Source organism: Mesoplodon mirus (assembly GCF_964341445.2).
Source record: "Mesoplodon mirus genome assembly, chromosome: 4".
Lineage (NCBI taxonomy): Eukaryota > Metazoa > Chordata > Mammalia > Artiodactyla > Ziphiidae > Mesoplodon > Mesoplodon mirus.
The window spans coordinates 64,666,561-64,692,222 of NC_138979.1; the positions used below are offsets into that span (position 1 = coordinate 64,666,561).

At 48.1% G+C, this 25,662-nt stretch overlaps 2 protein-coding genes across 5 annotated transcripts in view; both read right to left on the minus strand.

The window, feature by feature from the left end:
* SIN3A (SIN3 transcription regulator family member A) overlaps positions 1-13,022 on the minus strand; it is a 67,156-nt gene extending 54,134 nt beyond the window's left edge. Inside the window, exon 1 of one of the 4 annotated variants that reach the window (XM_082617881.1) lies at positions 12,975-13,022. The gene's annotated coding sequence lies outside the window, so the exon portion shown is untranslated. Of the gene's footprint in view, positions 1-2,527; positions 2,549-8,541; positions 8,563-8,605; positions 8,867-12,974 lie in introns of those variants that run through there. The other 3 variants (XM_082617880.1, XM_082617882.1, XM_082617883.1) reach the window with 3 other exon arrangements.
* A 7,968-nt stretch (positions 13,023-20,990) lies between these two features.
* Positions 20,991-25,662, minus strand: part of PTPN9 (protein tyrosine phosphatase non-receptor type 9) — an 86,551-nt gene continuing 81,879 nt past the window's right edge. The window contains exons 11-13 of the mRNA XM_082617884.1: positions 24,401-24,551; positions 23,775-23,982; positions 20,991-22,969 (exon numbers count right to left, since the gene is read on the minus strand). Of these exons, the coding sequence (XP_082474010.1) occupies positions 22,755-22,969; positions 23,775-23,982; positions 24,401-24,551 (574 nt within the window). The 3' untranslated portion in view covers positions 20,991-22,754. The remainder of the gene's footprint in view (positions 22,970-23,774; positions 23,983-24,400; positions 24,552-25,662) is intronic.

A 25,662-nucleotide genomic window follows, 5' to 3' on the forward strand; every position in this document is an offset into this window, starting at 1 on the left:
GTAGTATAAAGAACTTTCATACCCCTTTCACCCCAAATGGTAACATCTTACATAATGTTTAAGATGGCATCCCCCAACTTTCTGTACACTTTCTTGAAAGATGCTGTAATGCTTTGGGAAAAGCAGTAAGAAAATTGAAGTAGTGATGACTTATTTTACTACTGCATCATCCTTCTAAGGCAATTCACCATTCTTCCATTTTCTTATTATTTTAGGGTTTTTTTTTAGCATAGTTGGGAATAATTGATGAGTAATGCTAAAGTAATTCCTAAGATGATAAAAGACCAAAACGTTTCAAGATATAGAATAACTAAGATCATCAATATCCTACAATACAGATCAGATGTATAAGCGGTTATAGCTAAAATGAGTTTATTCCATTAAAAAGAAAATAAGTAAATTTTCTCTTCGTTCTTCTGAAGACATCTCATAAAGAATAAACTCATTAAATATAAATCTTTACAAGTAGTTAATACTACTCAAAAAGAAACTCAAAAACTAAAATTGCATCTAACTGACACTGATGTTATAGGTAGAATATGGACAAGAAAATATTTGGTTCAATTCAAAAGATATTAATAATTATATCAATGTTCACATTCTGATCTGATCACTGTACTATGGCAATTCTTGTATTATTTTTTGCAACTTTTTTTAAGCCTGAAATTATTTCAAAATGTAAAGTTTAGGGACTTCCCTGGTGGTCCAGTGGTTAAGACTCCACGCTCCCAATGCAGGGGGCCCGGGTTCGATCCCTGGTCAGGGAACTAGATCCCGCATGCCACAACTAAAGATCCTGCATGCCACAACTAAAAATCTCATGTGCTGCAACTAAGAACTGGCGCAGCCAAATAAATAAATAAATAAATAAATAATTTTTGAAGTTTTTAAAAAATTAAGTATTAATAGTAGGGGAATATAAAAGAAGGAAATCATTGTGTATACCTATTCTCAAGGACATTAACATTTAGTTTGTGTGACAAGTTTTCTATAAACTAACTAGGAATGGTATAAAACAACAAGACTAAGTGTAACAGAAGATACACTAGCTGAAGCTATAAAGAAAGCATTATAAAGAATAGAACCCAAGGTAGTTCTTTTTTTTTTTTTTTTTTTTTTTTTTGCTGTACGCGGGCCTCTCACTGTTGTGGCCTCTCCCGTTGCGGAGCACAGGCTCCGGACGCACAGGCCTAGCGGCCATGGCTCACGGGCCCAGCCGCTCCGCGGCATATGGGATCCTCCCAGACCGGGGCACGAACCCGTATCCCCTGCATCGGCAGGCGGACTCTCAACCACTGCGCCACCAGGGAGGCCCCCAAGGTAGTTCTTAAGATGATAGGTAGATGTGTCACTCACCTCATACTGCCTCTATCCTATTAGCTGTATTTCTGCCCCTACACAGACATAGGCACACAAACCTTTAACCATCTTTGTATCCTCCACCGTGCTTAGCATAGTGCTTTGCTGTGATGGAAACCAAATCATTCATTCACACATGCATGCATCCTCTAATATTTATTGAGCACATACTATGTGCCAGGAATTGTTCTGGGAGCTAGGGATATAGATGTAAATAAAACAAAACTCTCCTCCCTCAGGAAGTTTACATTTTAGTGGGAGAAATAGACAACAAGATAATAAACAGTGTTCAGAATATCAGACAGTGACAAGTGCTAAGAAGAAAAAGCAGAGAATTTTTGAAAGTTTAGATAAGGGTGACCAAGGAGTACCTCACTAATATAAAGTAACTTTTGAGTAAATGAAGTAAGGAGTTACCCATGTGGAAATCAGTAGAAGAACCATTATAGGCTGAGGGGACAGCAAACACGAAGACTCTGATATACGTATGTGCTTGGTATTTTCCGAGAAAAGCAAAAAGGCCATGTAGTTGGAGCAGAATGGAGGAAAGAGAGACTAGTAGGGAATGAAGTCAGAGAGGTAATGGAGTTCAGGGTAGTAGGTAGGGAGCATACCATGTTTGTTCTCATAGGTCATAATAAGAACTCAGACTGAAATGGGAAGCCGTTGGAGGGTTTTAAGCAGAGAATCACTTGGGTTGCTATCAATATGTTAAGAACAGACTGAAGAGGGGCAATAACAAAGCAGAGAGAACAGTTAAGGTGCTACTGATATAACCCAAGCCAGAGATGTTAGTGGCACTCACTGCTGTAGTTGGGGGCTAGGGGGTGGTATCAAGTTGGTCAAATTCTGGATAGTACTTTGAATATAGAGCAAATAGTATTTATTTGCTGATAGACCACGTGTGAAAAAGAGAGAAGTCAAAGATGCCTGTTAGATATCCAAGAGGAAATATGAAGTGGGCCACTGGATTTGTTCATCTACAGTAAAAAGGAGAGGTCCCCAGGGAGAGACAGAAATTTGAGAGTTATCAGTATTGTTTAGATTTTGGAAAGCTAATACGGCGCATAGTGTAGCTCTCTATAATCAAGCACATTCACATTTCTGCACCAAGTGGGACAGCGTAGAACAGGTTGTCCCCCTAAATTAGTTGTGGAACCAAACTTACCAAAAAACAAACAAAAATTCTTGCATTTCAGAGTTGCAGATAAGAGACTGTGGCTCCGTATATCCTTCAACAGCCTGCAAGTCAATAAGCCTGGCACCTGGAGGATACCAGCAGGACTGAGGAAACATCCATTGCCACGAAGCTCATAAATACAAGTAACATGCAGGCACACACACAGAAAAGCGGGTGAGGAGTACAAAAGCAAAAGAAGGGAGGGGCAAAAAAGAGATGTATCAGTTAGAAACTGCTACCAATAAATGCCTAACTAATTTTGAAGCCAACTGCCAATTAAACAGAGGTATCCTCTAGTTAGCAAACTTTAAAATGCCATTAGAGTTCAGGTTGTAAACTACTTATCTATCACCTGTGTGCCAGCATTGTCCTAGGCACTGAGGCTATCAAGAAAGTAAAGTCCCAATCTAGATGAACTGTGAGCCACTGTATAGCTCTCCCTGATGAAAACCAGTATCAGGTTGTTGACCTGCAAATATACAAGGACAAAAAAAAAAAAAAAAAAAATCTGCATTTCGTTATAACTGACAACAAATCTCACTGGGCATGTCTTTCGTGTGATTTTTTGTTTTTGTTTTTTTTTGGGGGGGGGCATGTCTTTTGAAGAAAGACCCCAAAAGAAAGTTACAAAACTAAAGAAAGTCAAAGTTTTTTTTTAATGTGTTGTTAAAAGACAATCGAACAGATAACTGTATAAAGATAATTAAAATTCATATTTAAAAAGAAAGCTGTCTGTCAGAAAAACAAAACTCCTTGAAATATTTGGAAAGAATATAATGTAATAATGGCAGAACCCTGATTCAGACTACCCAAGTATGCTGCTAGATGAATTTCATTATTTGACCTTAACCTCAACAAAAAACAAACACCCAGAATTAATTACTTAAACTGTAACAAGAAAAAGATTAAAATCCTAAGATATTACCTCTACTACTCACTTATTAAAGTAGCAGAAACAGGAAAGCATGTGAAAGAAAAGAAGTATTAGGAAACAACAGTTGACCACATTAATAATATATCTTCAGCTTGACAGAGTAACAGCAACAAGTTATGCCAAGTCCATAATTTCTTCTCTGTGATTCTTAACTACCTTCCAAAGCAGTAGGAGCAATCACATCTGCAAACTGAAGCGAAAAGGATGCACAAACTCTGGAAGACAGACAATTCATGTGCCATTTTCAATACAATGCCACCTCTTCTAACATTCCAAAGCACTCTCTGGGGGTATTTTGAGCCTAACAACTCCCTTAAACTAGATGTATGATTTCAGACTCCTCCCTCCTGTTTCTCATTCAGTGTCCCCTCTTCCTCTTCCCACCAAAAGGTGGGCTCTCCTCTGAATTCCTTACAGCTCTTTGTACTTGACTCTTATGCACTCAACCTACACTGATGTGTAGTAAATTCATATTATATGTGTATTTACCTTTCCTTCTAAGAATGTAAACTTCTTGGGAACAGAGACTCTTCCTGTGTCAGTCCAGAGCTATTTTAGATGCTCAATAACCTTTAAAATTGTGAATCACTCTGTTGTACACCTGAAACTTATATAATATTGTACATCAACTATACTTCAATTAAAAAAAAAGGTGGTCAAGAATGCATGTTCAGGGCTTCCCTGGTGGCGCAATGGTTAGGAATCCGCCTGCCAATACAGGGGACACGGGTTCAAGCCCTGGTCGGGGAAGATCCCACATGCTGTAGGGCAACTAAGTCCACGCACCACAACTACTGAGCCTGTGCTCTAGAGCCCGCGAGCCACAACTACTGAAGCCCAGGGCCAAGAGCCTGTGCTCCACAACAAAGAAAAGCCACTGCAATGAGAAGCCCGCGCACTGCAACGAAGAGTAGCCCCCCCGCTCGCCGCACCTAGAGAAAGCCCGTGCACAGCAACGAAGACCCAATGCAGCCCAAAATAAATAAATTAATTAAATAAATTTTTTTAAAAAAGAATGCATGCTGAGTGACTTCGCTGGTGGTCAAGTGGTTAAGAATCCACCTTCCAATGCAGGAGATGCAGATCCAGTCCCTGGTCAGGGAACTAAAATCCCACATGCCACTGGGCAAATAAGCCCTCATGCTGCAACTACTGAGCCCACGTGCTCTGGAGCCTGCGCACCAAAACTAGAGAGAAGCCTGCGCACCACAACTAGAGAGAAGCCTAAGCACCACAATGAAAGATCCCACGTGCTGCAACTAAGACCCAACACAGCCAAATAAATAAATTTAAAAAAAGAAAGAAAAAAGAATGCATGTTGACTCAATTTACCTTTAGAATCTGAATCCCAATCTTTTCCCCCAATGTGCTTTCAGAAGCACATTGCTGGGGACTTCCCTGGTGGTCCAGTGGCTAAGACTCCACACTCCCAATCCAGGGGGCCTGGGTTTGATCCCTGGTCAGGGAACTATATCCCACATGCCGCAACTAAGAGTTTGCATTCCGCAACTTAAGATCCCTCATGCGGCAACAAAGATCCTGCGTGCCACGACTAAGACCCAATGCAACCAAATAAATATTAAAAAAAAAAAGCACATTGCTGCTTCCTCCAAAAATTAAACATAAAATTACCATATGACCTAGCAATTCCACTTCTGGGTATATACCCAAAAGAATTCAAAGCAAGTACTTGAAGAGACATTTATACACCCATGTTCACAGCCGCATTACTCACAATAGCCAAGAAGTGGAAACGACCCAAACGTCTATCGACACATGAATAGATAAACAAAATGTGGATGATGGTGATGACTGCACAACAATGTGTATGTACTTAATGTCACTGAATTGTACATTTAAAAAATAGATAAAATCATAAATTTTACGTTATATTGTTTTACCACAAGTGGAAAAAAAAAACAACCCACGCTGCTCGTTCTCCATTTACTATACCCTTAGACCAGAGGCAGCTGAAGTATAGCATTAAGAGCGTGGACTCTGGAACCAGAATGTCTGGGTTCGAATTCTGGATTAGCCACTTAGCATATGTCTAACTTCTCTTTCCCACTGTTTCCTCACCTTTAAAACACAGATTTCATAGGGTTGCAGTGAAGATTAAAGAGATTAATAAATGTATAATACTTAACTCAGTGCCTGGGGGGTAGTAAAGGGCTCGATAAATGTAAGTTCTCTTATTATTATTCAATGAGACAGAGGATGTAGTTTGAAAAAGCATTTAACATCATCTATATAAGAATCTACAGAAAAAGTTTAACAAACTTTTGGTTGATGGAGTTATCCAGAAGAGTAAGAAAGCCTTTGAAAGCACTGCACTAGATTACTGAATGCCATGGACATAATCTTTTAATTCCAACTAAAATTCACAGCCATTAATATCTGCCTTGCATAGCTCTCCAGTATATCTTGTCTGTTTACATTTAAGATGTAAACAGGACTATGCTTTGCCAGGAATTTTATCAAATTACTACACACCACCTTCCTTAAAAAAAAATTTTTTTTTTACTCTTTAGGTGAAAACTTCTTAATTACAAAATGCAAATCTCTCTAGGGTCTCTGACTCTGACAAACCTATAGTATATGATACTGATATCTGGAGAGAGAAAAAGCATTTATGAAAACTTTCCTAATACAGCATATCCAGGCTCTTACTTGAATTCTTAAAGCCTATGTGGGACTTCTGACCCTGGTTCGCCAACAGACACCATATTCTTTTTTTTTTTTTTTAAATAAATAAATGTATTTATTTATTTATTTTTGGTTGCGTTGGGCCTTTGTTGCTACTTGCAGGCTTTCTCTAGTTGTGGTGCGCGGGCTTCTCATTGCGGTGACTTCTCTTGTTGCGGAGCACGGGCTCTAGACACGCAGGCTTCAGTAGTTGTGGCATGCGGGCTCAGTATTTGTGGCTCGCAGGTTTCAGTAGTTGTGGCACGCGGGCTTTCAGTAGTTGTGGCGCACGGGCTTAGTTGCTCCACAGCATGTGGGATCTTCCCGGACCAGGGATCGAACCTGTGTTCCCTGCATTGGCAGGCGGATTCTTAACCACTGCACCACCAGGGAAGTCCCAATATATTCTTTAAGGGTATGAATTAGGTCTTTTATGTTTCCCAGCACACAGCATTGCAAATGGTAGGAACAACTATGTGTTGACCAAACTTTCCTCAATGGTAAATTCTCCACTATTTTCACAAACTTTGTCAGTTTACAGCATCAGGAAAAACACCCAGGTTTTCTGTCTCCACACCAGTTCTACCACAGCCACCATTAACCAAACTAAAAAGCTACTGTTGCCATTGCTACTTCTTTAGCTAAGAAGGTGAGACTTAATCTCTTCACATGAGTATAGCACATGGCACCACGCTCTCAGTCCCAACTGAGCAAAGCACAAATCTAGAATTTAACTTCAGTTCAGCTATTTAGCCAGAGGGCTTGCTCAGATATTAGTGCATAAATAAACATATTTGTTCCTTGTTTAATTTCTCATGAAAAATATCGAAAACACAAGTAATTTCTCTTAAGAAAAGATAATGTCTCAACTCAGAGCAAAACTCTCAATTAAACTGGTTCATTAAACTTGAAATGTCCTAAGGCAATTTCCCAATACAGGTTGGAGGGCAACAAGTCACAGACACAAGGCTACGCTAGTCCTCGATTTCACCCTACTCTCTGTAAAAAAAATAGGGCAAGAACAGTGTTTTATAGAATATAAATAGAAAGTGGTCTAGATGTTCTAACAGAATTACATAAAACAAGCAGACTTTTCAAGAACACCTGAAGCTACCTAAATTGCAACTTATTTATTTGAGAAATTAAATAACAGAACCACCAGTACAATTAAAGCATTCAAAAATGCAGAAGCTGAGGAAATTGGAGTATTTCATTCAAAGTCTGAGTTTTTAAAACAAATCACCATCTTCTATAAAAGTTCACTTTTTTAATATAATGTAAGTCCAACCCTTCCTTTTCTAAATTTCAGCCTTGGGAAGAGGAGTTTCCACATCCTTTTCTTGGCTAACTGGGTTTGAAGTTCTAAGGCACCGAAATAGTGGCGAAGTCTAACTACCCACCATCCCATTGGCTCAGAGGAAACCCCGCCCCGTACAGCCACGGTAACCCAACATCGAGGGAACTCCAGGAAAGGTTGTCCCCAGCCACATTTCTAGTCTCTGATGAGTCTGCCCCTCCCCCCACCATCACCGCTGCGGAAGCACGGTCTCAGCACGAGCAGCACTCGACCGCAGACTGCAACGAAAGGACCTTGAGCACCTCGCCCCAATAATTACAACCGAGAGGGGAGGGGCGGGGACCACGATCCCACTGTCCAGGCTGCATGGTGCCATCCATGCTGCACCAAGCAGAGACAACAGCTCTGGCACCTGACCCTCGTGCCCCAGGCAAAAGGCATGGCTGAGCCACAAGAGAAAGCCCTGACATCTCCACAGTTTGCAGTCTGGGGGCCCCTCCCACCCAAAAGAGACGTAGGGCGGGGCAGATCTAGGCGCCGCGACTCCCAGCCAGACCGGACAGCGGGCTTTCCCGAGCCCCGCCTCACTTGCCAAGGAGGCGGAAACCCGCGGAAGGGGGAGGACGGCCAGGGGGAGTGGCATCGCCGCTCCAACTGCCCCTCCGGCCAACCGGATCCCGGGAAGGCGGAGGAAGGCGGACTTCACGCCCCCTCCCTGCCGCGCCCCGAAGCCACAAGCGGGAGACCCCCCAGGCCGTCCCCTCACCCCAGCAGGCCAGTGCAAGGCCGCCCAGCCGAGGCCCCGCCCAACCCGGGAAGACCGGAGGGGTGGTCGACCGCAAAAAGCACTTAGCACAGGGCCCAGCCCCGCCCCTTTCTCCACAATCGCACGCGCGCGCCGGCCCCGCCCCTGAGCGGCGGCGCGAGAGCCCGCCCCCTCCGCGCGCACCGGGACTACGCTCTCCTCCCCCTCCCGCACCGAGAGCTAGCCCGCTCCGCCCCCCACCCCCCTCACACATCCACACGCCTCCCGCCCGCCTGCTCTACGGGAAGCCGAGGAGGTCAGTCCCCCCAAAAAATACACACCCTCGAGTCCGGCGTTACCCGCCACCAGGCTCCCTGCCCCGACCCCGGCCCGGCGTGCTCTCACCGCAAAGCTGCTTCGGCCGCTCTCACTGCGTGTCCCTCTCAGCATGAGCCTCAGGCTCAGCACGGAGGCCCCGAGAAACGCGCGGGGCACAGGCCCGCCAAAGCGGACTGGCAGCCTCCTCTCCGCTAACGAAGCGGTCACAGGCCCCAGTGCCCAGACTGGGAAGGAGGGAGGGAGGGAGGGAGGGAAACTCCAAGGGGGGAAGGGGAGGGGGGGAAGATGGAGAAACCGTCTCCGCCGCCTCTACCGCCGCGACCGCTTCTCTGTTACCCGGGAAATCCCGCCCACTCACCCGGCCCGCCCCGCAGAGGGAAGACTCAACTTCGCTCCGCACAGGCCGTACTATCCGCCTGTCAAAGGTTTAGCCAATCGCTGTGCCCTGGCTGCCGACTGCCCGCCCCTTCCCCCCCGGCTGGGAGGGGAGGGGGGAAAGCCGCTCACCTTCTCCACGCCCCTATTGGCGGGGAGCTTCCCTAACTCAACCCCGCCTATTGGAGACGAATTGCTGAATCCCACCCCCAAGCCGCAATACTATTGGAGGAAGCCGGGGAGCTCTTCACGTCTCATTGGAGGACTCCACATGTCCCTCCCCTTGCCCTCTCAGCTACAGGCCCAACAACTCCGCTCCCGCCCTCGCCAGTCATTGCATTGGAAGGCTACCCCTAGCTCTCTGGCTGCCCCAGGAAGGTAAGTAACCGATGTGGGGTAAAAATGTCCGTGCGACAGTCTCCTCCTACCGCACTGCCGGGCCAGGCCCCGCCCCCAACCATCGGATTGGGTATCTCGACGCCGGTAGGAGCCTCTATTGGCTAGGATGCCCGTCTAGGAAGAAGCTGACTCCGCCCTGCGCGAGGAGGCTGAACCTTAGCAGTCCTTTTGTGGAATGTTTACACTAGAGACTGAAGCGGAGAGAGTTCCAGGGCCTGAAACAGGAGGTGGTGCGGAGCTCAGCAGCGGGAACTCGATGCCCTGGGATTTGAAAGGGAGAGGCAGCAGCATTGCCACCCTGCAGGACCCCCTTAAAAAAAATGATAAAGAGAACCTCATCATTCCCATCCAGTTCTCTACAATTTACATTTCCGCACACTGCCTCCTTGTAAACACAAATATACGGAGCAGCCGACAGCTCCTTTCAGTAAGTATAGTATACAGAATTAAGGGCTGGAGACCAAAGTCGAGGAATAGCCCCAGGGGTTGTTCAGCCCGCAGCTAGTGGTGGCTGCATACTTCTATCGCCGACACTCCCTAAACCTGAATATGCAGTCCTAAGAGGGCGGAGATAACCAAAATGAGGGCAGGGCCCCAAGAGCCAACGCCCTGGCAAGCCTCCGGAAGGCGGAGCGTAAAGCGTAAGGCACTAGCGATCTCCAGAGTAGAACTGGAGGCATCAGACTCGAAGAACTGAGGAAGGAGACCAACGGGCCACGGCATAAATGAATCCTACGCCACACTTAAAGAGAAATGATAAAAATTCCAGAGTTGGGGACAATAATAAGAACAGCTGTTCCCTCCTCCTTGGCCAACGAGTGTTAATGACAGTCCCTAGGCCCTCTCTGTGTAGGTAATATGGCCTTGAACAGAGAGACAAAGTGCTTGCGATACCTAGGTGGCTTTTATTTATTCACTAAATAGGGCGAACTGACGCTGGCCTTGCTTTGGGGGGCGCTCACGGAGCGCCAGGAGGGGAGGGGGCGGGACTAGAGTTTTCCCGCTCTCTTCCGCAAAAAGGCTACTCCCCCAAGAGAGCTGAGTCAGTATCCAAGAGGCAGGCCCCAGGTAACTCACTCCTAGGTCCTACCTTGTCCTCCTTCTGCAGTCTGCCGGAGACCACAAGAAATGAGCGCTGGCAACAGGTGGGCCTGACTCCAAGCCGCAAGGACAAGGCAGCGAACTGTGAACTCCGTGAATAGCCGACAGATGGGAGCAGCCTCGCCGGGAGCTAAGCCCTGCCCCAGGACGGAGCTCAAAAAATAAGTCACACCAGCGAAACAAACGAGACCCCCAGGCCAAACCTCTAGGAGGTTACGAAGAAGAGGTAATTGTGCAGAACTGACCGAGGGCTATTTTAAGTCTGGGCCGTCCTCCGCTCCCTGGACTGGGTGCCACACGGCGCTCCCACCTGGACATCAAGAACCACTTGGAACCCAAGCATAATTGGGCCGCCCTCGACTTTTCTGTCAACAAGGGATGAGCTGCCCTGGGTCTTGCCTAAGGCATCCAGGCCAACCCTAAGTTGCTCAGAGTTTTTGATAAAGCCAAGTAAGGACAGCGGCTGCCTTGTGCTGGGAAGAAAACACACTGCCAGCGTCCGCAGCATTCTCAAGCTTAAGCCTAGGGCGATTTCCAGGAAGTCGAGAGTCGCGGGAAAAGCCAGGCCGCAGGGTCACAACTTTAGTATTTGGCGAGGATGGATAGACCCCACACCCTCCTCCCAACCCTTGCAGAACCCCGAGAGCTAGGCCCCCCAAAGCCACCTTACACCGTCAACCCCTAACTTCATCGCAAAGGCTACCAGATCTCGAGACTTGGAGAAATCATTGTGTGCCTCTTGGCTCTCCCCGCCCCCCTTGCCAAGGGCTCCAAGCCCGGGACTTCCGGGCGGGAGGACTGTTCGAAGGAGCTTAAGCGGGCCTCACACATGTGCTGAGCGCGCACACACGCTAGGGGAGGGGGCGGGGAACAGGGGTGGACTTCCCCCTCCAAGCACTCTGCGCCGGAGGAGGCGGGACTATCCACCCCACCAATCAGAAGTAGGGGCGGGACCCTTGCGCCTCACGTAAGCCGCAGGAATCCTCCCTCCGCCCTTCACGGAAAAAAATCTTAGCAACTTAAACTCCAGCCCGGCCTCCGATAGGCGGAGCTCGGGAGAATGTCATCCAATCAACAACCGAGAAGGAAAAAAGGGAGCTTCGCCCAGCCAGTGGAAGACAAGAGAAGGCGGGCCCTCTGGAGGAGCCCGAGATGGGTGGAAGAGAGAGGGAAAGGCCCCGCCCCTCAGCTCCTCTCCGGGCCGGTTGCACAAGCCGTCGCTGGAGTAGATAGTAAACAGGCTAGGCCAAGGAGTGGAGGCAGGGGCAGCTCGGCGCCCCATGAGCCCGGGCCCCTGCGCCTCTTCTCTCGGCGTCGCCCCGCCCGACCTCGGCGGTTCGCGCCGGCGCCCCGCCTCCCAGCCCACGGCCGCCATCCCGGCTGACAGGCGCGCCCCCCGCGCCCCTCCCGCCGGCTGATGCATTTCCTTTTCCCGATTCCGAGCGTGGAGACTGTTTTCCCAGTTTCCGACCTTCACTGCCCCTTTCAGGCCACCCCCTCGTGGGCGCGCTCACACGTCCGTGCCCCCACCCCCGCCCCATCCGCGGGCAAACAGCACGGCCGGGGGAGGGGAAGGGAGCCACCGTCGCTGCCTTGGGGTGGGCGGGGAAGGAGGCAGCTCCATGTTTGCAAGAGGATCAGCTGGGGCCGCGGATCGCAGCCGCCGAGTTCGTGGAGGCTTTCCACACCCCCAGGCCGGGTTCCAGCGCCGAATGCTGGCTCTACTGCCACGGCTCGGGAGTTCGGAGAGCCCAGACCGGCGCATGGGTCTACTGCCGAGGCGCTGGTGCTCTTTCCGGTGGCCTCCCCCGCCCCCGGCCGCCCCTCCCGCAAGTCCGGCGTTGCCCCCGCCCCCAGAGTCCATAACAACCGCGGGCCCTAGGCGCCCGCGCCTCTTCGGAGCGCGCCCACCGCCCCCTCCGACAAGTTTGCGGACAGAAACAAAACCCTCGGGCGGCTGCCGCCCTCGCCCGGCGTGGTTAGCGGGGAAAGCCGCCGGCCCGGTCTCGCTCGCTAACTCCAGCTCTCGACCAACTCCCGGCGCCGCGGGCTCAGTGAGCCCGGCCGGCTTGGCTCAGGCCGCCGCCCCCTGCCGAGCCCGCGCGCCGCAGCCCGGGCCCGGTTCCAGTTGGTGTATGGAATCTCCCCTTTTTTCTTCTCTACAATAATTTTTTAAGGCATTGCAGGAGCGAGGGGGATCTCCTCCTGCCGGCCCCTTACCCAGTCCGTCGCCCAAACCTACCGAAACCGACCGCTCGGTGAAATAAACTAGGCAGCACGGCCAGCGCACTGGCGACCCCGGGCCGGGCCGACCCCCTCCCCACGGATCCGGCCCGGCTTGGAAACACACACTGGCGAGCGGGCGGCGCCAAGAGCTCTCCTTCCTGGCCTGCCCCTCGCTCGGCTCCCTCGGCCGCCGGACTCCGAGCCTCCCCTAGTTCCGTCCCAGGGCCCGCGGCGCCTACACCATGGCGGACTGGCCAAAGCGACCGGCCGGCAAACAAGCCCCCCAAACCCTCGAGATTGGGGAGACCAAATTAAAAGCAGCTGTTTAACATACCTTCCGAGCCAGGCGAGGAGTACTGAATGGGGGGAACGCCCCCCACGGGCCATTGGCTCCCCGGTGCTCGCGTCAGTCATACTGGGCCCGCCTCCTCCCCTCGCTCCACCTCTTCCCCTTCATTGAACGCCCCCTCCCTCCAAAAAATATAAACAAATTAATTAAACTAGTCGTGAGTGGGAGGCGCATCTCCGGCAGAGGTCCCTATCTCTGCCGCACCGCCGCTTCGAGTTTCTTGAGGCCCTTGGACTAGGAGACCTCCTGGGACTCAAAGATCCGCTGGGTGGATCCGGAGGAGGAGCTAGCGGGGCTACCTGGCCCCCACTTCCTTCATACACACACCCCATTTGGAGCTGAGCAGAGGGAGGCGGGTAAGGATACCCTAGCAACTGGCTGGAATGTCCCGACCCCCCTGTCTAACCTGTGTCCGGCCCATTCTGTTAAGCGCCGGCCTAAAAATGAGCGGTATAAGCTGGAAGTCCTGTGTTGGGGCAACAGGCATTTGCCTAAGCACCTACTGGGGTGAGGCAGACACATTCATACCGTACCTGCTGCTTGGGTGCGATTACAGAGACTGAATGAGATGCTCACTATGTACCCTCCAAGGGCATCAGACCTAGCTGAGGAGATGCTACAGAAAGAGCTAAGGCAAGGTGGAAAATGTATATGTAATTAGACATCCACAGAAGCTCAGAACAGGGAGATTCTTTCTAGCTGAGGAAAACTGGGTGAAGCCTTCATGGAGAAGGTGGCACTCAGGTAGAAACGGAGGGGCAAGTTATTCTCAGCAAAGGACACAAAGAGGTAAATGCAAAGAAACATTAAGAACCATTTCAAGTGTGGCTGTAGTAATGAAACTCAGGGTTGGAAAGATGCAGTCAAAGAGCAGAAGACTTTACTACCTTGTTAACATTCTTAGACTTGCACAGCAGAATGTGCAAGCAGCATGGCCGGTCACAGGACCACAGGCCCAGAACTATGGTTTAAGATGCTCAACATCCCAGCAGCTGGATGGATTCTGAGGGTGGATTGGATGAGGGGTGCCTACAGGCAGCAAGGTGAGGCAGAAAGGCTGTTGTAATAGTGGGTTTGGAGACTACAGAGGTACATCTTCTGGTGGGAGGGGTAGATGGAGGGAGCCAAGAGGTTTCTTCTCTTTCTCCCAGCCCCCCAATCCAGAAACCCTTCTCTACCTTCAGCAGCCCTCAAGTCAAAACTCTGACTCAGATGCTTCCCTGAATCATTTGTAGTGTTTTGGAGGGGTGGGGGAGGCTACCCCACATGTCTGTGCTCAACAGAGCTGAGCCTGGGGCCAGAATACAAGATGAGTGAGTGGGAAAGACCTGTTGATTGAGGTATCCAGTAAAGGAAGCTAGTGTGGATGAGGTGGGGTGTGCAGAATGTGAAGGGCCTTAAAGGCCTGTGGGCAGAATGGGAGCCTGCTGCCAGTTAGGCTGTCCTAACAGTTCAGGTGAGATGTAATGAAAACTTGACTAGGGCAGTGGCAATGGATAAGCAAGAATAAAAACAGAGAGATGTGTTTGAGAAAGACTCCAGAGGACTGGGTGACTGATTCAGTGTGGGTAATGGAGGGAAAGGAGGAGTCAGTGGCCTGGTGTGTGAAGAGGTAGAAGAGCCTTGAGGCTAGTGGTCTGGTAAGCTGGCTTCCAGATTTAGTGTGGCCAGTGACTTGGTACTATATCCTTAGGCAAGTCCCTTCCTCCCTATGGGCCTGTTTCTCTCCTGTGAAATAAGGGTGAAAACTGGGGTAGAAAGACAGGCTCTAAGGATCCTTCCCTCCCTCAGAGTCCACAGGGGTGGGAGGGACTCTGATGCGGAGGGAAGCTTGCTACTAAGGAGAGATGGCAGTTGGGAAGAAATACTGATTTGGGAAGGGAAGTAGGTCATCTCAGGTGAAGTAGGGACTAGAATTTGGGTGGCAGCTTGGTTGGTGGAATCACTGAAGGGTGTAAAGGGGGAAAGACCAGAAGGTAAAGAGTGTGTGTTCAGTGGGAGGCCCAGCACCTGGCAGGGCCATGGAAGTTTAGGTTCATTCTCAGACTGGGGGCTCCCTAGAGGGAAGACCAAGTTTTTCTATATCAGAACAGACACCTTCTGATGTCTGGAGCCCTATCTCAGATTTGTGCTCTATTTCCCAAGAGGCTCTGCCCTAAATGAAGGCATAACAGATACTGTGTGGATGTAAGATGAGGCAGAGTGGGTGGAGCAGAAAGAACATTAGTCTGGAAGTTAAGTCCTATGGTTTCCACTTAGTCTTCTTATTACCTGTGGTTCAGCCTCCTGTCCTGTACAAGTTAACATGGCAGTCCTTACCCTGTTACGAAGATCACATGTGATGATAAAAATGCGCTTTAATACACCTAGTGAGGCTCTGAACTTCTGTGGAGGCCAAAGGCCCAAGCATCTGACTAAGCCTGGATTGCAGGGGGTATATACTGAAGGAAGTTACTTATGGAGCATTTGCAACCAGAACAGTTACTCCTGCTCAGAGAACCAGACTTCGCTGACACTTCTGACCCTCCTAAGTGCACCACGCTGATGGAAATCCCCTCTTGAATGCTCCCTAGACTGAGCTCCTTGAGGGAAGCAACTCCATCTAATTCACCTCTGAGCCCCCAGTGCCCCCAGCGGTCAGGCAAGAAAGCCCCTCAGAAGGCATCCAGTGATTGTTTCTGACTCAGTACATTGATGCCTGTGTAGCACAGCCACTCCCAGACTCTGGGAAATTTAAGAATTTGATTTGGAGACATTGGCTTTCCAGCTTCACTGAAGGTTGCATCCACTCCACTTCTCCCCTACCCTATCAGTGAGGACAAAAGAGTGAATAGATCTGGGTGAAGGCCTTCCTTGGAGAAGTCACATGGGGAAGCCAGGTTCTGATTCCCAGGAGTCCTCTTTCGTGTGAGTTAGGGATTATCTTATTTGTAGTTGAGCAAACTGAGGCTCAGAGTAGTAGAGTGACTTGCCCAAGCCAAGTTGCCAAGGCGAGTTGGCCTGAGCTTTGTCCATTCCACCACATGCTGTCTCTATACACATTAAGATCCATGATCCAAGTTGGGGCTTCCGGAGAAAAACAGCATCCCCTCTTGCTCCACACGCCTTCCCTCCCTGACTCCGAGAGCAGTTTGTCCCCAGATAGTTTTAAATGATTTCTGGCCCTTTCCAAAAAAATTATCCTCAAAGAAGCAATTTGTCTCCCAGTCACATACATGCATCCTCAACTCACAACCACATATACTCAAAACTATCACACCTTCTGACACCCTGCCTCCTAGGCATCACACACAAACACCCTCACAGTTCTTTAGGGTGCTTATGGTAGGTGGTGATTGAGAGATATTTAGGGCCTGCACTTCAGTGGCTCTGCCAAAAAGATGTCAGTGCCAGTGCCCTGATGACAGAAACTCTGCCAGCTAAAGAAGACTATTGCCAGTTTGGGAATATCCAGGTGAGGGGCATCTATATGTTTAAGGGGAAAAGCTCAAGCTATTGGTCAGAATCCCAGTTTAGCCACTTCCTAGCTGGATGTCTCTGGCAAGTCATTTATCTTTTCAATTCCCTTATCTGTAAACTAAGAATAAGAATACCTACCGCAGTGGGTTGTTGTGAGATTAAAAATAAAGTATGCCTAGCACTCAAATGCTGTAGGACCCTTTCTTCCTTTATCTTGTCGACACTCCCTCTTCTCCTGGTCTTTCAAATGCAAAGTCCCTGGTGTTCCAGTTTGAGACCAGGACAGGTTTAAAGAACCCCAAAATTCCACTGTGTAAATTAGAAACTGCATTTCTCTGGCAACCAACTGGTTTATATGTTGTACAACGCCATATTTCTGATTTCTAGGTGACTGGAGGCTTGGAATTTTTTTATTGGGTTTTAAGGCTGCTATTCACTGCCTTGAAATGTTTTGCTCTCACCTAGCATTATTTACCCCTCTAGGTCACTTCAGCCCAAATCTAGAAAACAGATGTAACAGTATGTTCCCAGTTTACCCAGCTTTATGCTTTCAAAGTGTTTTCTTCTGCATATCAGTTGTTTGATGATTGTTTTTTTAAGGCAGCAGGTTCCTTTGTTCAAATGAAATCTTATTCAGAGGTCTAACACGTAAGAGATAAAGGTGGGCCTTGCTTTGGTTGAAGTGAACCCCAAGCACTGCAGTCTCTATTCCTTCACCCCCCACTCATGCCTCCTCCTTGTCAGCCCCTGCCCCAAGATCACTAGTGAACCTCCATTTATTAATCCTGTTCATTCATCCCAGCTACTCCCCACCTCTCACCAGTCTGTGAGAACACAGCCTAGTCTTGACCTTGGTTACCTCTGCCTATTAATCAGAATCTTTCCCAGGTTTTTCTTCCTCCATCCTCCCCTAAATATTGGTGGCTCCCAAGGGTCTCTCCTCTCTTCTTGCTCTCTTCATTCGTCTTTGTTCTCACCCACTTCCAAGGCTCCTAGCTTCTATCTAAACTAAGTCCCCAACTGATATCTCCAGCCTAGCATCTGTTCTGAACACACTCCATACATCCACTGGCTGCTGGCCACAGAATAGGTATTCATTAAAGGTCAAGGAGGTAAAACAGACTTCACAAGATAAAGTGGGTGACCTAGACTCAGCTGTGCATCTGGCCAGTCTTGAGGCTAAGATAACTATATTAGCTTAGAGAAGTAGCCAGGTGCTGATGCAGGGGGAGGGGTAGAAAGAAGTGAGCCTAGAGTGGGGAAGAGGGCGCTGTACCTTTCTTGACTGTCTTCTCTATACAACTCACTGTCTTGCTTTCCTACTTTCACCTTCATCTTAGTCCTAAAAACTGTATCAGGAACATATTTCCATGTCAGGAACGTATTACCCTAAGTTGTCGAAAAGGGATCACTGCTCCCCATCTCCATCCAACACTCTAGGTTTCCGGTTTAGTTAGTTACGTCCATGTTGGCCTTAGCCAGAAAAAAATGAGAGCATTTAAGGCTGCAGGATACCAGATGTAGCTTAAACAAAAAGAAGGATTTTGTGAAAGCTATGGTGAGGGGTGAAGGAAGGCTAAGCACTGCAACAGGTTTCTGAGTGCTAGATTTCTATATGTGGAAAAGACCCAGTCTTCTCTGTGGTCAGTTAAGAGCAGTGCAGTCCCAAACACTTGATATTCACAACTGTTTGTGTGATGGTTAACTATAGGGTGAATATCTCCCAAGAGGAAATATAGTTCCCAAACTGGTGGAGCTTTTAGCTCCTGTCCTTGGTTAGCTAATGATGGTCTGGGGGTAGTAACCTTGGTAGTAACCAAGGCTGGAGACAAACCTAAGACCTCGGTTGGGAGCTCTGGTAGCTTGATTAGTTCATTCCTCCGCTCCGAGTCATTCTGTCTGTCCCACATGTAACAGCACAGAAACCTTAAAGGTCTATGGGATGGCCTGGGGATTATAGGGGAGACTTGCTGCTTACCAAGTTGGGGGCCAAGTGGGAAGGGAACTGAGGGAATAGGGAGGTGGCTGCACCTTGAAAGAGGAGGCTTTGAAAACAAGCTAAAACTGGGGATTTCAAGTGGGAGCTGACCCAACCAGAGAAGGGTCTGATGGTTCCTCTATAGGCATTTGCACCATCCAGCAAAGAACTAGACCCTCAGAGTTGAAGGGCCTGCAGTAGGATCATCTAATACAGCACATTCTTTTACAAAAGCTAGGACCTGGCTTGAGTTGAGTGGTGAGATCTCAAAACTACCAAAGAGCTCAGTCACTCTAAGAAGGCTTTTCTACCTGGCCATACCTCCTGACCCACCTACCTGCAGGTGTCTGATTTGTGAGTTTCCGTATATGTCTGGTTGTCTCTAGAGATGGGAAGACAATAAGGGCAAGAGTCCCATCTTCCTCAAGGTATGATGCTAAATAGTCCAGTCTCCCAAGAACCAGTCGCATTCTGTCATTTACCTGCACATTGTGACATGGAGATTGACAATGGTGAACCTCCCAGGCTGAGGATGCTAGGGTACCCTTCACCTCAGAAGTTCCATCCTAGCTAACAGGGATGGGCAGAATGAAGGGACTAAGCCTAGAGGGAGTAAATTAAATGAAAAAATAGCAGTCAAATCAGAAGCAGAAGCCTAAGTTACCCACAATATTCTCTCTCCCCTGAACACTTTCTTCATCTTACATTCTCAATTGTGCAATCCAGCAATCCATTGTGGGTTCTCTTGCTTTGTTCACCAAATCTCCTATGTGACAGCCTTGACTTCCTGGACAGATTCAGGGCTCCTTCTCTCTCTTCCCCTTTATCTCCTTTAACACTCAACACAGGTAGGCTCACACTGAGTATTAATTATCTTCCCAAGGGTAAAAGCTACAAGCAGACTACAGCAATGGGGGGGAAGCTATTAATCTCTTTCTCTCAGATTTAGGAGACATCAATTTGCTAACCTTCCCTAGAGTCAGGGGCATGGACTAAAACAATGGTTCAAAAACCTGGCTCACAGGGGCTTCCCTGGTGGCACAGTGGTTGAGAGTCCGCCTGCCGGTGCAGGGGATACGGGTTTGTGCCCCGGTCTGGGAGGATCCCACATGCCGCGGAGCGGCTGGGCCCATGGGCCATGGCCGCTGAGCCTGGGTGTCCGGAGCCTGTGCTCCGCAACGGGAGAGGCCACAACAGTGAGAGGCCCACATACTGAAAAAAAAAAAAAAAAAAACTGGCTCATCCTGCCACTCACTCAACCACCTATTGGGCAGGACCCAGGAAACTGCATTTTTATGGAGCCCTCACAAGTGATAACCTCACCAATCCTTAGATGTGCAATGAAGAACTCATGCATAACTTCTGAATTTACACAGCAGTTGGGCTACAGTCTCTTCAAATAAATGACAGTTCAAGTCCACCTCCTCCAAGTCTTTTATCATTAATCTTGTTTCCTTCATACTTCCCCAAACCCCTAACCTCTCTGATTTCCCAGATTTCAGGTATCTCGGTTTACCTATTATGCTTGCTTGTCCCCAAGGGAACATCCAAAGAAAGGTCTGGCTTAATTTTTGCGCTATACGTCAGCTCTTGATTAAGGTAAGAAACTCAAGAATGTTTTGTTAGAAGATCAGGAGATGGATCCTTAGAGGTCTGAGTCAGATGGTCCGAGTTCTTGCTGTGGCAAATTAATTTTCCTGTGCCTCAGTTTTTCTCTTCTGTCAATACCTACCTCGAAAGTTTGGTTTGAGGGTGAATGAGATAATACCGAGAAAGCACTTTGAACAGTACCTGGGATAGAGTTAAGCAACCGGTAAGTGTCGGCTGCTGTCACTGTCATTAAGAACACCCCATGCCAGAGCTGCTTCAAGTGCACAGATGTCACTGGTCAACAGGGAGGAGCTACACAGCATGGGGAGTGGTCCTACGTGGACAAAGCTTCTGGTTCTACTCTAAGAGAGAGATGCAAATGACTCAAGATCTTCCCACAAAGGTACCGGTGTAACCAAATGTATGGGGTTTCCCTGGGAGAATGACCCCTCTGGTACCCTGCAGACTTGAGGACCTGTACCAGGAGGTCCTATCTGGGAGAATCAGTCACCAACTCTGTCAGAAACCCTTCTTGTCTATTATATACAGATCTAGTCAAGATCAACTATCTGGAACTTAAGAACTGTCTACACCTTGAACAGAACATTAAAAAAACTCATTTCCAAAGACAAAACACTATCTCGATCTTTGAGATAGCAACGCAGTAAAGAGGCCAAAGCTTTGTAAGCAGACCAACTTGAGCTCCAGTTCTAGAGCTGGGCCTGCTAAACCTTACCTTCACTGTAACCCTCACTGTAACCCTCTGTACCTTACCTTTCTCATCTACACAGAAACAGAAGGGAGGGAGAATAACATCTCACTGGATTGTTGTGAGGTTTAAATGAGGTAATGGGGGGGAAAGCACCAACCACAGCGATTGGCACTTGGCAAGCAGTCAACTGGTGCTGGTTCCCTTTGTCTCCCTGCGCAAGATGGGCAGCTCTCAGAACTGAAAGGCTATGAGGCCTTGGGTTCCTCCCTGCCTCCCCATCCCTCCCAGACCAGCTCTTGGAGCCCCTCCTCACCTTCCCAGCCCCAGACTGCTACTAAATTGATGAAGCTAAAAGGATTTGATCATGTCGGTATATTTATATGTAAATACAAAACTGTATCGCTGTAAGATATCGAATATGAACATTACAATTATTTTCTGAATCTGACTCAGTCCATTGACGTTAAATACAAAACGAAAAGATTGTAAAAATAAGAATATATACATTCAAAAAGCTTATTACAGTATAAAATTATTGAGGTCTGATCAGCTGCCAACCTCATCTGTGATAGGGGAAGAAGTTTTAGGGGTTCCTGGGATTTTCTTGGGAATGTGGAATGCTGGGACTCTTGATTCCATCCCTGGCATATCAGGCTAGGTAGGCCGGGAGCAGACAGGGACAGGTTGAATGAATAGGGGGAAAACAGTGATTGCAGGGGACTGCTTCACCCAGACAGGGGTTAAGCTTTTTATTGACACAGAACCCACCCAGCTTGAGCTCCAGGGTCTGGCAGGCTAGAGGCAAGAAAGAGATGGGCATATGAGTGGACAAGGCCAAGCTGCATAAGAAAAAGAACGTTCTAGCAAAAGAAAAAGGGGCCCCAGCTCATTCTCTCAGGGAGGGAGTCTCATAGTATGTAGTTTCTTCTCTCTCACACGTGGGCTCCCTCTCTTTCCTTCTAAGACTTCGTACCGGTTGCTTTTGGCTCTGGCTGCTCAGTGAATTCATCTCTGCCCCAATCCCAATCCCCAAGGGATAGGGAGAGGGGGGAGAGAGAGTCTGGAATCACAGTGGCGGTCTATTCCCAAAATTGGCAAAGTAAACAGAGGAAAAACCATTAGATAAGGGCAATCCATGCTGAATTAAACCAGTGTCACCACAAACCAGTATTCTTGGCTCCAACAGGCAGCATCCTGGAGAGAGATAAGTCATTATATAAGGATGAGGGCCTGTGGCAGGAGCATGGAGAGTGGATGTGTGTGTGTCCTCTTCCACCACTCTGCGGTCTGACAACAGGCAACATGATCCCCAACCCCAGCTCGTCCAGGATAAACAGTAGGATCCAAAAAGCGAGGAGTCCTGAACTGCAACAAGAAGCCCCAGGAACTTCTACAAAGGAGTATCTCTGTGTATATGTATTTATAGAATACGACCATATTATCACATACAGTATATATTATATACACACGTACGTATGGACTCATACACATAAGTACACATACACACACGCACACACAGAGAATGACAGAAAAGACTGGAATACACGCCCTAGGTATAAACGTGCTTGGCACTCAGGACGTTCTCTACAATATGTAACTTGGTCAAGCTCTCTGGGAAGGAGGTGGATGCTCACCAAACCTCCCCATGAAATCCTAGCAAAGGGAAGGAATGGAAAGAGACCTTGAGAAGGAGAATGGCATTGGGAAAGGGGGGAGGGAGGTTCCTTCCCCACTTACCTCGGGGCCCCTGGCAAAAATCGATAGCCACAATTTGGTTTTAATAAGGCACAGTTCGATAGCAGGTGCTAGGAATTAAGAACACATTGCTGCTGGCCCTTTCTAGTGGCAATTTCACCACATCTATCTAGCCAAAGGGAAAGGCTGCCTTGCGTGCACGCGTGCGCCGGGAGACACGAGAAAGAGGTTGGTCCATGGCTTCAGTGTAACTGATGGCAACCTATAGGCTCAGCGGTGTCCAGGGTAGTTTAAGGAAGTCTGGGCAGCAGATAGGAGGCTCGTGGGACAGTTACTGACCCTCCATGGTCAGGAGGTTGTGGCTGGAGGGCACCATGCCCTCCCTCTCTGCAAACTCCAGGATTGCCTTGTAGCAGAAATAGTACTGCTCAGGGGTCTGGATGCTGAAGGCCCTCTGGGTCCTCATGCGGGACACCGTCTGGAACACATTTAGGGTGCCAAGCTCCTCCAGCTGTGCCAGGCAGATGTCCAATGAGCAGAAGGTACCTGAAGGAAGGAAGGAAGTGGTCATACCTGATCTACCTCTCCTCTTTCCCTCCCTCTACCAAATAACCCAGGCAGGATTGGATGAATGAATTCAATGGCAAGGTGCCTCATGGCAGGAGGCCAGTTGGCCTTAGGCCTGAAAGGGCTCAAGGAGGAGGTCACAGGGAGTGTTGAAGGCCAGAGAAATGAGAAGGCCTCTTGTCGCTCAGGACATATATGGGGGTAACAGGAAGAGTAGGTGGGAAGGTGACAGAGGGACTTCTTGCTTCAATCCCAGACAGATAGAATGACAGCACTCCCACACCTGGGCCCTAATTTTCAGATTCTACAACTTCTCTACAGAGACCTAACACAAACCTATTCTTCCTTTCTCCCAAAGGGACCTCTGAACTAGAAGGCCAACAGTCCCTGCAATGTACATCCCCTTAAGGCAAAAGCTGCTAACTGGTTCCAGAATGGAGAGCACGGTCCAGGGTGGAAAGCTCCCCAGGGAAGGGTATGGGAAGAAAGCAACAGCCCAGCTGAAGCTCTCTGGGACATCCAGGTGACAGTGATGGGATCAGAAGATAATCATGCTGATGGGATGTATAAAGCATCAAACCCCTAGAGGACTTGGCTTGTGAAGTATATATTCTGGCCAGTACACCTAACACTAGGGATACTAAAAGGACATTAAAGAGGAATTTTTCATGGTAATTCACCACCAATGGATCAAATACTCACATTCTGGCAACTAAGAGCTTTGTTATTCCTCCCCCACCCTTAGTGCCTCTGGATGCTCCAAGAGCTGCATCAGGTGCATTACCTGTCCTGCCAATGCCTGCACTGCAATGGACCACGATGGGTGGCTCAGGGCACTGCCCTTTGGAGCGTGCTCCCATGCTGCTGACAGCCAGCCTCTGCTGGTTCCTGACGGCTCTCAAGAAATCAATAAGGGAAGCTGCCGAGGAAGGGACACCATAATCTGGCCAGCTCAGGAACTGAAAGTGGGTCACGTGGCGTTTCTGCCGTTCCTTGGACAAAAAAAGAAGCAAAAGTTAATGAGGTCATTTCTCCTTGCCTCTGACTACCTTTGGCTTTTCCAGATTCTCAACCCTCTGGAATTGCTATCACCAAGGTTCCTATCACCCTCAACTTTCTCCACAATTGCTTCTCTACGAACGCAAAGGAAAGATTAAATGTCTGGAGAGGGCAGAATTCCTATATTATATGATCCAGATTTCTTATGTTATAAAAAGTTTCATTCCTAAGTAATGCCACTGCTGTGTTGAGACAATATGGCTATTCTGGCTCTGAGTCGAATATCCTGATCCTGTTTCCAGAAGAATGGAAGTAACTTATAAGCTCCTTGGAATCCTGCCTCCCTTTGGAGATTTTCTTTACAGTAAAGGTTTTCCCCCAGCTTCAAAAGAGTGAGAAAATAAAATTTACCTCTGTGTTGTGAATTTCTAGCGTTGTTTTCTTATAATGGTTCATATTCTCCACGCCTAGATTGGTCACTGTGAGGAAGCCAAATCGGATCCGAGAGTCTTTTTCTAAAGGCCAGTATTGGCCACACTTTCTCCTGCCGCCCTCCTCAAAGCTGAAGACACACAGAGAAAGATAAGCCTTCCATCCTCCTTCTCCACAGCAATAACTCTGCTCTACCCATGACCTGCTGTACCCTTAGGCAGAAATGTCATCTCTTGCATTGCTTCTGTCTAATCTATCCCCTTGCTTCTTGGCAGAAAAAGGAAAACTTCATTCTAAACAGATGTAACAACAGCTAAATTTTCTGCATGTACTCATTTAGTGGACATTTATTGAGCACCAGCTACATCCATTTGGTCCCTTTCCTGATACCTCTTGGTAATCCTCACATATCTGCCATAAATACTGGGTGGACAAAGGACAGTAGAGAAAATATGGTGGGCCAGGTCGAACTCTCTGCCCTATATCTCAGTTACTGTTCATTCTCTTCCCCAGTGAGAACCCATGGCTGATAGAGGAGTGGGAAAGGCACAGTTCCTGGGATGCCAACAGGAGGTTTATGTAAAGGCCTAAAGTCCACCTCACTACTCTTCAGTGGCTCCAAAGTACTCCAAGGTAGTACTTCTTCCACTACCTCCCCTCCAAATCAAAGGTGGCTTGTAACAGTGCCATGAGGAAGCGACCTTAGCAAACATTCTCATTAATTTTTTTCTCCTCATCTGAAATGGGTTATAATTATCATAATGATAATCATGATACTCATGAAATATTAATTCCTAAAGTTTTGGCAGATACGTACACCAAAATTTCAAAAATATTCCTTTCGTCAAGAGCTTCCTGCCTGACCTATTATGTTTCACATCTCTTTTTTTGAAGTTCTCCTACAGGTGGAAATATGAGTAAGAAGAAAAATGGTCAAAAGTAGCAGGGAAAGGGAGAACTAAGGGGAACTGGTAATTCAGAAGCCAGGAAGACGGCTGACCTTTGGAAGTAGGGAGCAGGCTAAAAGTAAATTGCTCCATGTTTCCCAATGCTTCCTCTAGTAGTTAAGGCCAGGACCTCAGGACAGGCTGTAACTGGCACAGGGTCACCAGAGCCATGGATTAAAGCTTTGACAAGTTAGATCTATCAATCTCCACCATACCCTGGCTCTGTTAACTCTGGGTCAGCTAAGAAAAAAGCTAAGACATCTCAAACTCTTTGCCATGGCTTTCCTAATCCTC